The sequence below is a fragment of the Alligator mississippiensis genome, chromosome 3 (assembly GCF_030867095.1).
Source record: "Alligator mississippiensis isolate rAllMis1 chromosome 3, rAllMis1, whole genome shotgun sequence".
Taxonomy (NCBI): Eukaryota; Metazoa; Chordata; order Crocodylia; family Alligatoridae; genus Alligator; species Alligator mississippiensis.
In genome coordinates, this window is record NC_081826.1 from 87073672 (window position 1) to 87087147 (window position 13476).

General features: G+C 42.6%; 1 protein-coding gene across 3 annotated transcripts in view; it reads left to right on the plus strand.

Annotated features, from left to right (window-relative positions):
• Nucleotides 1-12993, plus strand: part of TMEM241 (transmembrane protein 241) — a 102570-nt gene extending 89577 nt beyond the window's left edge. For all 3 annotated transcript variants that reach the window (XM_014595226.3, XM_014595228.3, XM_014595227.3), the window contains 2 exons: nucleotides 3915-3979; nucleotides 12050-12993. In XM_014595226.3, coding sequence (XP_014450712.1) covers nucleotides 3915-3979; nucleotides 12050-12110 — 126 coding nt within the window. In that variant the 3' untranslated portion in view covers nucleotides 12111-12993. The remainder of the gene's footprint in view (nucleotides 1-3914; nucleotides 3980-12049) is intronic.
• The last annotated feature ends 483 nt before the right edge of the window (nucleotides 12994-13476 follow it).

Genomic DNA, 13476 nt, shown 5'->3' on the forward strand with positions numbered 1-13476 from the left:
GCTTCCTTTTAGCCTGAAGCATTCAAAAGTAGCCTCCTACGTGGGAGGAAGGTAAAAAGCCTTGCCCACCTTAGCCAGCTGAGCAAAAGGGAGCTAAAAAGGCTTTCCTCACCCCTCTCAAGCACACTCAGCAAGGCGTGCTATAACAGATAGCTTTATTGATCAAAGAGGCTTGGGGCGCAGGTATAAGACAGAGAAATATCAAAAGAAAAAAACAAAACACCTTGAGCAAAACCGAATAGGCTTGTTGGCCCTTTTGATACGTGTCTAGTTCACTTAATCCTTAAATTACTGGCTAAATTGCAGGTAAGTTACTGGCATGTTCATCCAGAGACTGATGGAGCTCTGGAGGCTTGTTGCTTGTTTCAGCGTCCCAAAATGACTGACTGCCTCCAAAATGGAGTGACCCCTTTTAAAACTTTTGTGACCTCATCACTACTTCCCAACCAGAAACAGGGTCTACATGATGCAGACCAGTCCTTTTAACAGTTGTCAGCACCCTCAGATGGAGGCAGCAGAGTCATGCAGGTATCTTGGTGGGAACTAGGACAAAGAATCTCTGCAGCCCAGCCCAGCTCCCCTTAGGTGCCCAGGCTCGGTTACTAAAGCAACCAGGCAGTGTGAAGAGGAGACAGAGGGGGTTGGGCTGTCCACTTACAGTCTGAGGATGATTTCTTCACATAAACAACATAAACTGGAAATGTCTATGTATAGAGTATTTTTCCTTTGCTTTTTCTTGACTAAATGCACATGTTCTCAGCAGTTCACATTTTGCTTTCATTTTGCAGCAAGAAGGATGCCAGTGTAAAAGAAATACATTAATGTTCTACAGTTATTGTTCAAAAGGCTGAATCCTACAAAAGCAGTTGTGGGAAAGTTTGGGTCGATTACTGTAGAATTATATGTTGTTTTTATTAGGGCTGTTCTCAAAGAGATTTTCATATGTTTATTCCCCTATTATTTGGCAACTTGACAAGTTTTACAGGAAACATGACTCTATAATGGAGTCAGTGACACAACTGCAACTTCTTACTTTAAAATATGACACTTTATTTCCCTATAATTAGAGAACAGGAAACATAAAGAGAAGGAATTCTGTAACTACCACAGTTTCTGTTCACATGCTTAGCTCTTGTACACTTGAGTTCCTTATCCATGACCTGTCTGACACAAGCTCAATATATGTTTCTTCTATTATTTACGGTGGTGTAAATTGAGAGCCATTCCTCTAGAGTCAATGGCGTTACAGGAGTATATATAAGATGAGAGCTGCACCCAGAGATCAGGGGCAGGATCTTCAATTTTGATTTGCAGAATCCTAAAGTAAAGGTGTCCAGAAGTAGGTCTATTTATGTAAGCTGCATCAGATGTTCAGGCTATATAATATTTGGACTTCCATTTTTTTTTAAAGAAAACTTCTGTTGCTCCTGGTTGCAAAAGTAACTTCCAAATGGGAACTGAAAGCGAACTGTTGCTGTGACTTCTCCAACAATCTTTCTCAGAGATGTGAACTATGCTATTCTCTACTCATCTCAATTGCATGCTAACGCCTATGGTATCATAAAGCCTTTGTATTTGCAGTTAGGATCTTTTATTTTGTCTTTGTGTTTTCACTGCCATATGGACATAAGGAAGGACTGAGTACCATGTGTATGTCAGATAGGTGTTTTGCCATGGGTTGTGCTGATGGAGAGGAAGCTTAGTTATTTCCTTAGTTTCCATGTTGTTTGTGGGTTTAGTAAAGAGGCCATAGTCAGCCTTCAGGAACAGATTAACTTTTTAAAGAACTAAAAGAGAGGTGAAACTGTGAGACAACTCTGTTTGTAACTGTTGTCTGCCCCTGCTCCTGCCAAATGCCCATTTTCTTCTGGCAGTCTTCTTACAAGCTTCCTAATGGACCAGTATCCTTACCGTTCTGGATGCTAAAAACTTGTTTGTATTATGATATACCTTAGAAGGATGGAAGGATAGAGGATGTCCATTAGAAATACACATGGCCATATTAATACCATTCACTCTGCGCTGAGTAACTGTACAGTGAGTCCACAGTTTTAATGATAAGATATCCTGGATCAGAACCCAGCTCCTGGCCCTCCCTGCTTTGCACTGCTCTAGTGCAGGGCAGCTAGTTTCCCCTAATTTATGACAGTCCTCAGATAACATAAATCATTTTCTACACTATCGATCCATACTTTCCTCCTAGAGTGCAGGGCACTGTGGGAGGGCCAGGGCAAAAAGGGGACATGGATGGAGTGCTTAACTTGCTTCCGAGGGTTCTGCTTCTCTACAGGGGGATTCTTCTGATAGTGGGATAGGGCCAGCATAACAATTCTGACACCTGTCCTGTGTGCCAGGAGGTAGTTTGGAGGAAGATGGGCTGATCAAAGAGCCATTCATTATACATGGAAGCCATATCATTATATCCCTAGATGTTAGAACTGCTCTTTGGGACAGAGGTAGCCAGCCATCTCCAATGAGAACTGGTGCAGCTTCTGGTTGCCCCTAGGATCAGAGCACTCTAAAAATATCTTAAAGCCGCTTCCCCTTTCTCATCCTCGTGGGTTATCCTGAGTGCAGTTCACTTGTCAACCAGGACTCTTTGCCTGATGTTTCTATACAGCAGTGGTTCTCAACCTTTCTAAACTCAAGGCACCCTTTGTTCCTTTGTTATACTCAAGGCACTCTTCAGAAAATGGCAACTCTTAGCTTTCACTCATTTTTTGACTAAGGAGAATAATAGAACAATTTTTTTTTAATTGCAAACAACTCAGAAAGACCATAATAGGTCAGGATGCTTTTAATGGTATGGATGCCTGTTTGAATTCTTGAGGTTTATCTTATGAATCATGTTTGCACACCAAACACTGGTAGCCTTACATGGCATCCTGCAGCACCCCATGGCATCCTCAAGAACCACTATTACTGAGAGCACAAAATGACTTGGTTTCTTTCTCCGTTGCAGTACTCCATTTCAAATTCATGTCTAATGCACAATCTCGTATCATGCTCATGTCTTTTCTACCTTTACTGCTTCCTGGAGTCCATGTTACAGACACTAATGGTTTGGTGCACCATACCACTCAGGTACTAGTAACCTGCCAGGTGTACTAGAGCTGGGAGGCAAGCACCAAAAGCTGTTCAGACACCAGGCTATACAGGCATTAGCTGTAGCATGTCTCAGTAACAACACAGACGCATGGCTAAATGGCTATTTCACTAGGCCTGACAAAAAAGACAAGGCTGGAGAAGGTTGCAAATACCTGAAGATCTGGGGCTTAGGCACATGCAGTTTCTATTTGGATCCTTCCCAATGTGTGACCTAGGCTTAGGACAGATTTTTGGCCTGTTTGAAGTAGAGTAATGAGATTTAAGGCTCTTCTGGACCAGTGTTTCTTATGCCTCTCCAGTCCGGTCTTTGCTAAGGGTAGTAGGAGTTTGCAAATTTCCAGTGCAGCATTACATAGTTGTGTGTTCAGTAGGGTGCCATCTCTACTGGCTGCTTGTCCAATTTGTGCTGCAAACTACATATTCCACACAAATCTAAACCTGGCTGCTTTGTCCCTTGGTCATATACACATGGTTTCCCAGCTCCTGGGGCAGCCACTTTGTACAGAGTCCCCCACTGCTTCTGGCTGGCTTGTTAAATGGCTGCTGCTTGTTCAGATTCCAGAATCCCACTCACTAGAGGTCTGGGAAAAGGCATGGTGCCTGTGTGTCCCATCTGTGTGTCACGGGCAAAGTTTGGGAATAGTAGCTTCATGTATTAATAATTCATCTCCCTGGGTTTCTCCCTGTGCATGGATTATAGAGCTGTTGGGTAGAAAATAATTAGTGTGAGCACAATTACAAAAAGTTACTATCAAGAAAGATGTTGCAGCTTGTAATTATAACAGGTTCTTTTGTTCTTTTCACAGGTTATCACAGCTGGCTTGTCACCATTGTTCTTTGTCATGACTGTTAACATGCCAACAATTTGCTGGTAAGTACTTGCATGAAATTGTTATGGTTATTTTGAATTTCCTATTGACTTTGTGGGCAATATAAATTAGTTTGCCCAGGAATATGTGCAGTGTTTCTCAACCTTTTAAGGAGGAAGTACCCCCTAACTTCTGAAAATTTTACTAAGTACACCAACACTCAATTTTCCAGGGGATTTTCATAGATTCATAGATGTTAGGGTTGGAAGGGACCTCAATAGATCATCAAGTCCGACCCCCTGCATAAGCAGGAAAAAGCGCTGGTTCTAGACGACCCCAGCTAGATACTCATCTAACCTCCTCTTGAAAACCCCCAGGGTAGGGGAGAGCACCACCTCCCTTGGGAGCCCGTTCCAGACCTTGGCCACTCGAACTGTGAAGAAGTTCCTCCTAATGTCCAATCTAAATCTGCTCTCTGCTAGCTTGTGGCCATTATTTCTTGTAACCCCCGGGGGCGCCTTGGTGAATAAAACCTCACCAATTCCCTTCTAAGTGATGAACTTATAGGCAGCCACAAGGTCGCCTCTCAACCTTCTCTTGCGGAGGCTGAAAAGGTCCAGTTTCTCTGGTCTCTCCTTGTAGGGCTTGGTCTGCAGGCCCTTAACCATACGAGTGTCCCTTCTCTGGACCTTCTCCAGGTTATCCGCATCCCTCTTGAATTGTGGCGCCCAGAATTGCACGCAGTACTCCAACTGCGGTCTGACCAGCGCCCGATAGAGGGGAAGTATCACCTCCTTGGACCTATTCGTCATGCATCTGCTGATGCACGATAAAGTGCCATTGGCTTTTTTGATGGCTTCGTCACACTGCCGACTCATGTTCATCTTGGAGTCCACTAGGACTCCAAGATCCCTTTCCACTTCCATGCCACCCAGCAGGTCATTCCCTAGGCTGTAGGTGTGCTGGACATTTTTCCTCCCTAGGTGCAGCACTTTGCATTTCTCCTTGTTGAACTGCATTCTGTTGTTTTCTGCCCACTTGTCCAACCTATCCAGGTCTGCCTGCAGCTGTTCCCTGCCCTCCGGCGTGTCCACTTCTTCCCATAGCTTTGTGTCATCTGCAAACTTGGACAGAGTACATTTGACTCCCTCGTCCAAGTCACTGATGAAGACATTAAAGAGTATTGGTCCAAGGACCGAGCCCTGCGGGACCCCACTGCCCACACCCTTCCAGGTCGAGACCGACCCATCCACCACGACTCTCTGGGTGCGACCCTCCAGCCAATTCGCCACCCACCGGACTGTGTAGTCATCCACATCACAGCCTCTTAACTTGTTCACCAGTATGGGGTGGGATACCGTATCGAAGGCCTTCCTGAAGTCTAAGTATACGACATCCACCCCTCCTCCTGTGTCCAGGCGTTTTGTAACCTGGTCATAAAAAGAGACTAGATTGGTCAGGCACGATCTGCCTGCCACAAACCCGTGCTGGTTTTCCCTCAGCATAATTTGTCCTGCCGGGCTCTCACAAATGTGAGCCTTGATAATTTTTTCAAAGACTTTGCCAAGGATGGAGGTGAGACTGACTGGTCTATAGTTGCCCGGGTCCTCCTTCCTTCCCTTTTTGAAAATGGGGACCATGTTGGCCCTTTTCCAGTCCTCCGGGACTTGGCCCGTGCGCCACGAGCGTTCGAATATTCCCGCCAGTGGCTCTGCAATGATGTTGGCCAGTGCCTTCAGTACCCTCGGATGGAGCTCATCCGGGCCTGCCGACTTAAAGGCATCCAGTTCTTCCAAGTGACTCTGCACCACCTCAGGATCTACGCATGGAAGTCTGGCGCCTTGCTGCTGCCTCTCTACAACCCCAGTGAGAAACTTGTCGTGTCCCTCACTTAGGAACACTGAGGCAAAGAACTCGTTGAGGAGTTCAGCCTTGTCCCCCCTGTCCGTCACCAATTGTTTCTGCCTATTTAGCAGGGGTCCTATTCCTCCCTGGGCCTTCCTTTTACTCCCTATATATCTAAAAAAAAATTTCTTGTTGTCTTTTACTTGGGTTGCCATCCTCAGCTCCATGGTAGCTTTGGCCCATCTAACTGCCTCCCTACAAGCACGAGCAGAGGAGGTATATTCGTCTTTGGTGACCTCTCCCCGTTTCCACTTTTTATGTGCTCCCCTTTTGGCCCTTAGGCTGCCCTGGATTTCTCTGGTCAGCCAGGGAAGCCTCCTGGCCCCTTTCCCTCTTTTGCCTCGCTTGGGGATTGTCTTGCTTTGTGCCCGAAGGATCGTTTCCTTAAGGCACAGCCACCCTTCTTGGGCTTCCATCCCTTCAAATCTCCTACTCTGCAGTGCGTCCTTGACTAATCGCCTGAGTTCATTGAAATCAGCTTTCCTAAAGTCTAGCACTTTCACCCTACTAGTTACCTTACCCACTCGCCGTCTTATGGTGAATTCTATTATTAGGTGATCACTGTCCCCCAGATGGCTACCGATCTGGAGGTCCGCTACCATGTCATCTCCCGTTGCCAATACCAGATCCAGTATGGCATTCCCCCTAGTGGGACCGTGTACCTCCTGTGTCAGGTGGAGGTCCTGTACACAGGTTAGAAACCTGTGTGAGCGGTGGGACTTTGCTGTCTGCGACTCCCAGCAGATGTCCGGGTAGTTTAGGACCCCTATGACTACCGCCTCCTTAGCTTTTATGGTCTCCGAGAGTTGCCTCAGGAGGCCCGAATCTCTTTCTTCCCCTTGATGTGGAGGTCTGTAGCAGACCCCTACCACCAAATCCCTTTCTCCTTGCCCCCCATGTAGCCTAACCCACAATCCTTCTACTTCCTCAAACTTGGATTCTGTCTTGATGAGGGTCGATGTATATTGCTCACTGACATAGAGCGCAACCCCTCCCCCTTTCTTCCCCACCCTGTCCTTTCTGTACAATCTATAGCCCTCAATATGTACCGCCCAGTCATGGGATGAATCCCACCAGGTTTCTGTTAGCCCCACTAAGTCATAGGTGTTTAGTGCAAGCAGGAGCGCTAATTCATTTTATATTTACAGACTAATGTGTGCCACATGTTGGAAGAAGGGCTGTGTATATAAGGCTGTGATATGACAGATGTCTGATCTGGTGTGGGTAGAGTTGCCACCTTTTACACCAGGGGTGCACAACTCAAGTGTGTACCTGGGCTAAAGGTGATGTTGGCCAAAGCTAGGAGGGCTGAACCCAGTGCTGCGCAAAGTGTGGCATGCCAAATTATTACTGGGGAATTTAAAGTGCCATGCAGTGCACAGCACACCAATTTTTTTGCCATAGTTTTGAAAGGAGGATGGGGTGAGAAAGAGAGGAAAAGAAGGCGAGAGAGAGTATTGGGGTGCCTGCATACCCCCTGCCTGTGTCTTGTGTACCCCCAGGGGTACATGTACCACAGGTTGAGAAACTATGTTTTAAATGACTAGTCTATTTAATATCAGTAATATTTTGTGTATCTACGGACAGTGCCCAGTGCAGCACAGACTGTGAATACAAATGATAAAACGGAATAGTAACACATATCTCCTTCCAAAGCAGTGCCTTGTATTTTGCCATATAGAGCCTGCTTCTCAAACTTGGAATTTCCTAAAGCAAAATTGTAAGTTTTTATTTGAGTAGTATCAGTATTTAGATTTAGGCACCTTGAGGCAGGGGCCAGCTTTCTGTTCTGTGTTTATATAATGCCTGGGGTCCTGATCCTCATCTGAGGCCTCCAAGTGCAACTGTAACACAAATTTTTTTTTTAATTATAATAGGTTTCTGAGTGCATGTTGGTGTATAGAATTATTGTTGAAAGTCTATATCCCTCCATTTTTTTGGAAAATTTCAGACTGGGCTCTTATTTTCTTTGTGGTCGGCATTACAGGGATTCTGCTTTTCAGTGAATTAAATCACTGAGTTTTCTTTTCAAGATTTGATATTTAGTATAATATCAAGCTCAAAGTCATGTCATTGGGTTATATGTGCACTCATACCCTCAGATTTGCATATGCATCCAGTCAAATCAGGCTGCTGTGTATCTAGCAGCAGATTTGGTAACACATCTGGATTTAAGTCATGCCAGATGTGGGATATGTCATTTTGGAAGAGTTCAGTGGGCTATAAACAGTGTATAGACCGTGTGCAGGCTTTTTGCAAAGGGATATATTTCTTAAAACCTTTATGACATGCCTAGGACTCTATTAGACATTCATTTTCCCTTGACATTTTTGGACATCTGATCCTACTTTCCTTAAAGTTACCGGAGAAGCTCCAGTTGGTTTCAACAAATGAAGGACTGAGATCTTTTATATACTGTACTTTGTAAACAGCTGCAAATGCGAGTCCTCTGTAACTGAAAAATAAGCATTCTTCTACAATGTAATCCAGTTTGCTTTGTGCTCGACTTTTCTTCATTGTTTTATAGAATTTCAAAGTCAATGAACCACTCATTTCCTTCCTGTATATGGCTTTTCCTTAGTTATCTTTAGATATTTGTGCTTTAATCACAATGAGGCAGAAAAGGATTGTGAAATGTGACCTCTACAACTGAAAGGTAGTTAGTTTTAAAATGCTTTTTGGAACCAACATATGTCCATTACAGTTTCATTTATAGACCTTAAAAAACTAGAAGTAAAATATCTTTAATATAGTGCAAGGCTGATGTTTACCATTCTATTCTCTTTTCCCAAATCATGTCTCATGTAGCTTTTTCTTTTTTCTTTAACAGCTCATAGATTAAACAAAGTGCAGAGAGCAGACTTTGAAATCAAACTGGGCTCTTTTTGATAAGAAATGCCAAAATAAATCTTGTATGTTTTTCTAAAATTGCAGAAGGTCACTTCTATGGCTTAGTATGTGTAACACAGTACATCCTGATGAAATGTTGCCAAAGGCTGAAAACTACAACACACCCTGCCTAGCACTAAGCTAGTCTGACAATCTTCACTGTATTTTATACATATGTGTGAGCGTAAAATGTGCATGATTGTGTATGTGTGTATGTAGCATATATACATTGACACACACAAGTGTATGCTAATTTATTTATATAGAAATATACATATAGAATGCACAATATAAGCACTATATTCCTCTACACTCTTACATAATGTACATATATGAGTGTATAATGCATAAATAGCAGATACATTTCTTCAAAGAAGCTTTATTTGGGACCTTAGCACAGGATTATGTTTAAATGGTTGAGAATTCAAGCAGGTGATGATTTTTTTTGGCGCCCTTTATTGTTTGGAACAAGCAGTGTCAGGGATATCAGCAAAGCTCCTAGAATAGAGTTTGTTGTATTAGGGCAGCTGCAGTGAGGATTTTTTGGCACATGTCCAATATTAATATTGGTTATTTCTTTGTGTGTTAGTTTTGTAGTGCTGGGATGGGCATAAGGTCCATCCCATCATAAACAAAATACAAAGCAGGACATGCATTCTCCTCCCTTGGTAGAGACTAGATTGGTAAATGATATACACACAAGGGAATAAAAGGTCAGCAGCTCAATTAGGGGGAATACAGCTACATTCTTGACTTAAAGTATAGGCTGAGATGTGCATGCGATCATATTAAATTATTGAGGATAAGGACAGGAATATTAGAACAGATAACCATATAAGGATGAGACCATAACAGAGCCTACCATTATTTACAAGTTAGCTTTCATTCCAAAGTATCTCAAAGCACTTTATGATGTATCTGGCTATTGCTACTGTATGTATTGTAGATATCAAAGTACAGCTAGGGATAGAATATGTTAAAGTTAATGCAGTAGTTAATGCCCTCTTTGAGAGAAGGCATTTACAGCTTAATAGAAAATTATAGCTTTTCTGTAGAATTTTTAGGCCAAGTTGTAGATCAGTGGTTCTCAACCATTGTAGATTCAGGGAATCCCCTCCATAACATTTCTGAATTGGTATTTCCCTGGTTGAGAACAACTGCTGTACTGCTTCAGCTTGCCTCAGTGGTACTCAGCTAGGGTGATACCTGAACTGCCCTGCATGCAGAGCCAGCCTTAAGGAACATGGGGCACAGTCTGGCAGGGAGGCAGAGCTGCCTGAACGGCCTGTTCTGGCTCCTCTTGAGCAATAGGCTAGGCTGGGCTGGGCACCACTCCTTCTGCCTCTGGCACTGCTCTATGCGTGTGTGTGTGGTACCCCCTGACCATGGGGCCCTGCGCAGTTGCCATTGTTGCCCACCCTTAAGGCTAGCTCTGTCTCCATGCCTTGTGCACAGCCAGATGAACCTAAATCAGATAAGCCAATCCCACTGTGGCCTTTCCCAGTCTGGCAGCCCCTCCCTTCCCTTGTGCTCCATGTGTCCTGCATGCTTCTGTTGGCAGAGGAGGTGGGGGTGAGAAATTGGGTACTCCTGCCTTCTATAAATTTATCAGGTAACCCTGATGTAGGCAAGAGCACATGCTTATGCCTCAATCCTTCCCAGTACGGCTGTGCATGAAGTGCAGGGGGTAGTTCCACCTGGCTGTGGCAGCATGTGTGCTACAGCACCCCATAAAGGGTCTCATGCCACCCTGGTCAAGAACTGCTCCTATAGAGTTTTAAATCAGGAATATGTTTCTCCATTAAGGTCTCTATTTAAAACTATTAAAAGTAAAAATTGTTCTTTCTCTCAGAGTAATTTCTATGGGAGCCTAATGGTTTTATATTTTATAGGGTTTTCCTTAGTGACTACAGTAAAGAATATGAATCTAAGTGTATATTAATAACTACAGCTGAAATTTTATAAATCTCATGGATTTTTTTTCAGAAAAAAATATTAACCCAAAGGTTCTGCATAAAGTGTCCCAAGATTTTAACAATTACAAGTGCCTGGGATCTTGGTTTTAAATCTCTTTAGAAACCCTGGACCACCATTCCTTTAATAATAGTTCCACATCCAATAGTTCAGCATGTCAGAATTTAAAGTTGCCATCTCCCTGCCCACTAGCATCCAGAGCTTTATACTGTATAGCAGTATAACTGTATTAATATTATACAATTGTTATATAATATTTACTCCTTTCAGGAATGGTAGGATTATGAGATTTATAAAGCAGTTCAACAAAACTGAGATTTAAGCAAATAAATATTATTAAAGTCCAAAGAACCTTGTCAGCTTTCCTTGCTTTTGGAGGGAGGGGAAACAACAACAAACAAATTACTAACAAATTTACAGAAGTTTGCTTTATTTATAAAGTTCAGTAAGCAGCTTTGCTGTTTCATAAGCTAACTAAGCCATCAGGGTAAAATGAAAGGCCACTACATTTAGTTCTCCCTGTTGTAAAGGAAGTGGAGAAGAGCCAGTGTTACACCCTATATCTCTTCAATGTCATTTCAGAGGGGATTATTTGCCATTGCACAAGATGAATGGGCTGGTGATTGACATTTTAGAAATAAAAGGTGATTTCAATTCATCCAGCTAACTATGGAACCCTGCTTCCAGCACAAGACTAGGGCGTTAGAGGAAAGATTAGCCCTATTTTTGTGCTGCAAGAGGAAGACGTTGAGGAACAAGTTGTACATACAACACTAAGACAGTTTTCTGCCTGCTGTTCTATAAGTGGACAAACAGGTACATAGGCACTTCAAGTAGTTCATCAAATTCTGCATAAATTGCCCAGAGCTGACATTTCTTCTAGCCTCTTCAGTTAGCGGTTGACTTGTTTCCCAGTGAGTCATGAGTTTACATCCCTTCCCATTTTTTATTGCTCAGTGGGTCCATTGTCAAGACAGAATACAGACAGATATTGGCAAGGGGAATCATGTAACCAGCTGAGGTTCAACCCTTTCTCTCTTCCCTTTCCTTTCATTCATGTAGTGTATGCATGATGTATCAATATTCTCCTGTAAACTTCTCTTTTATGTATATGTGTCTGTATGTTTGCACATACATACTTCTGATGCTCAGTAAGATCTACAAGACAAGCAGTTTCTGCTTTTGGTCATTTCTTAGCAATCTGAATGAAAATGGCATTGTCCCCAATGGAAAATGTTGGGGTTTTGTAATGTCAGCCTGAGGCAAAGGAATTCCCTCCTTTTTCTTGGTGCTGCGTGGTTTGTCCTTCTATTAAGTGTGCATTCTTGATCAGTGCTAAAGTTTATACCTTACTTTGTTTACAGCCTTCTGCTTGGTGGTCTTGGAGAAGCCTTGCTCATCTACACTGAAAGGACAGGCACATAAAAAAGGGGGAAAAGAAAGCAAGTGTCTCTGCGGGAATAAGCCTGAAGTGCAGCTCAGAAATCTTGGAATGAAAAAAACTCAAGGTGCATCAGCAGCAATGAAAAAGTATGATTAAAAACAAGGTTCTTTGGGTAGATGTAATATTTTTTATTAGACCAAGTAAACAGTTGGAAAAATTTCTCTTTTCAAGCTTTTGGGCACAAGTACCCTTTTTCAGGCAATAGGGAGAGTCTGTACAGGGAGTCTAATAAAGCGTATCACATCTACTCAAAGAACCTTGTCTGCCTATGTCCGTAGACCAGCACAGCTACAAACAACAACCCTAAAGCATGATTAAAAACAAGGATCCTTCATTCTTCTTTCTTCAGAGGGAAAATTATGCTATTAATAACACTGGTGAAGGAGCAACATAGTTGGTATGATGATTAAGAATCTGCCTCAAAGCACAAGACAAGAACTATTTATGATGGATGCTGTAATGGAAAAACTGCATTGTGTCTGTAGACTGCTCAGTGTGAGAACCTCTTTCAATAGCACCTTCTCACGCAGGGCACTGAACTCTGCTATTCCTCAGAAACAGGAAAAGTCGTTTTCTCTGCTGGACACCCTAGAGTTTTTGTTCAAGGCGGAGAGGAGGTTACACCAAACAGTGAGAAAGTCCAAGCACTACCATGAATCGAATAGCAGTGGGCATGTATTTTATTTCCACGTGTCCTGTTAAAGGCAAGCTACTACATACAGTTCTCCAGGCATATCATCTGATTGGTAGAGGGCATTAGAGATTGGGGCCTCTGGAGATAACACCCCTCTGGAATTGTTGAAGATTGACAGACAAATCTTTGCTGAATGGGAAATTAAGAAATAAATTTTACCACCTATTGTACTGGCTCTGTACGCGTGATTTTTTTTCCTTCTCTTGGTCCAAAATTTCTCTTTAACTTTGTGAATTTTGGTCAGAGTAGTGTTTTTTCCCTGTATGATTTCCTAACAGCTGGTTGTTTCTAAATTAACACAAGAGGGAGCAGAGATTTTAAATCTTGAAAGAATATCATGAGAAATGGAAAGAAATTCATTCCAAAAAGCCTGTAAATAATTCCATTCCATTAAGCCTGTTAGAATTTATTCTATGTTTATGGATGTAGGATGAACTTTTCCAAAGCTTCAGTGGCTCTTCTGCTTCCAAATTTCTGAGATCCAACGGAACATGTACTTCTTTAATTTTAGGTACTTTGGAAATTCCCACCTGTAGTTACTAAAAGAGCATTTCCATGTACAAAGCTATATTAAAGAACAGATTATACTTACTAATTACAGGCTCACATCAGAAGCTTTGAATTGTGGAAAATTGTTAAGAAAAGCAAAAGGA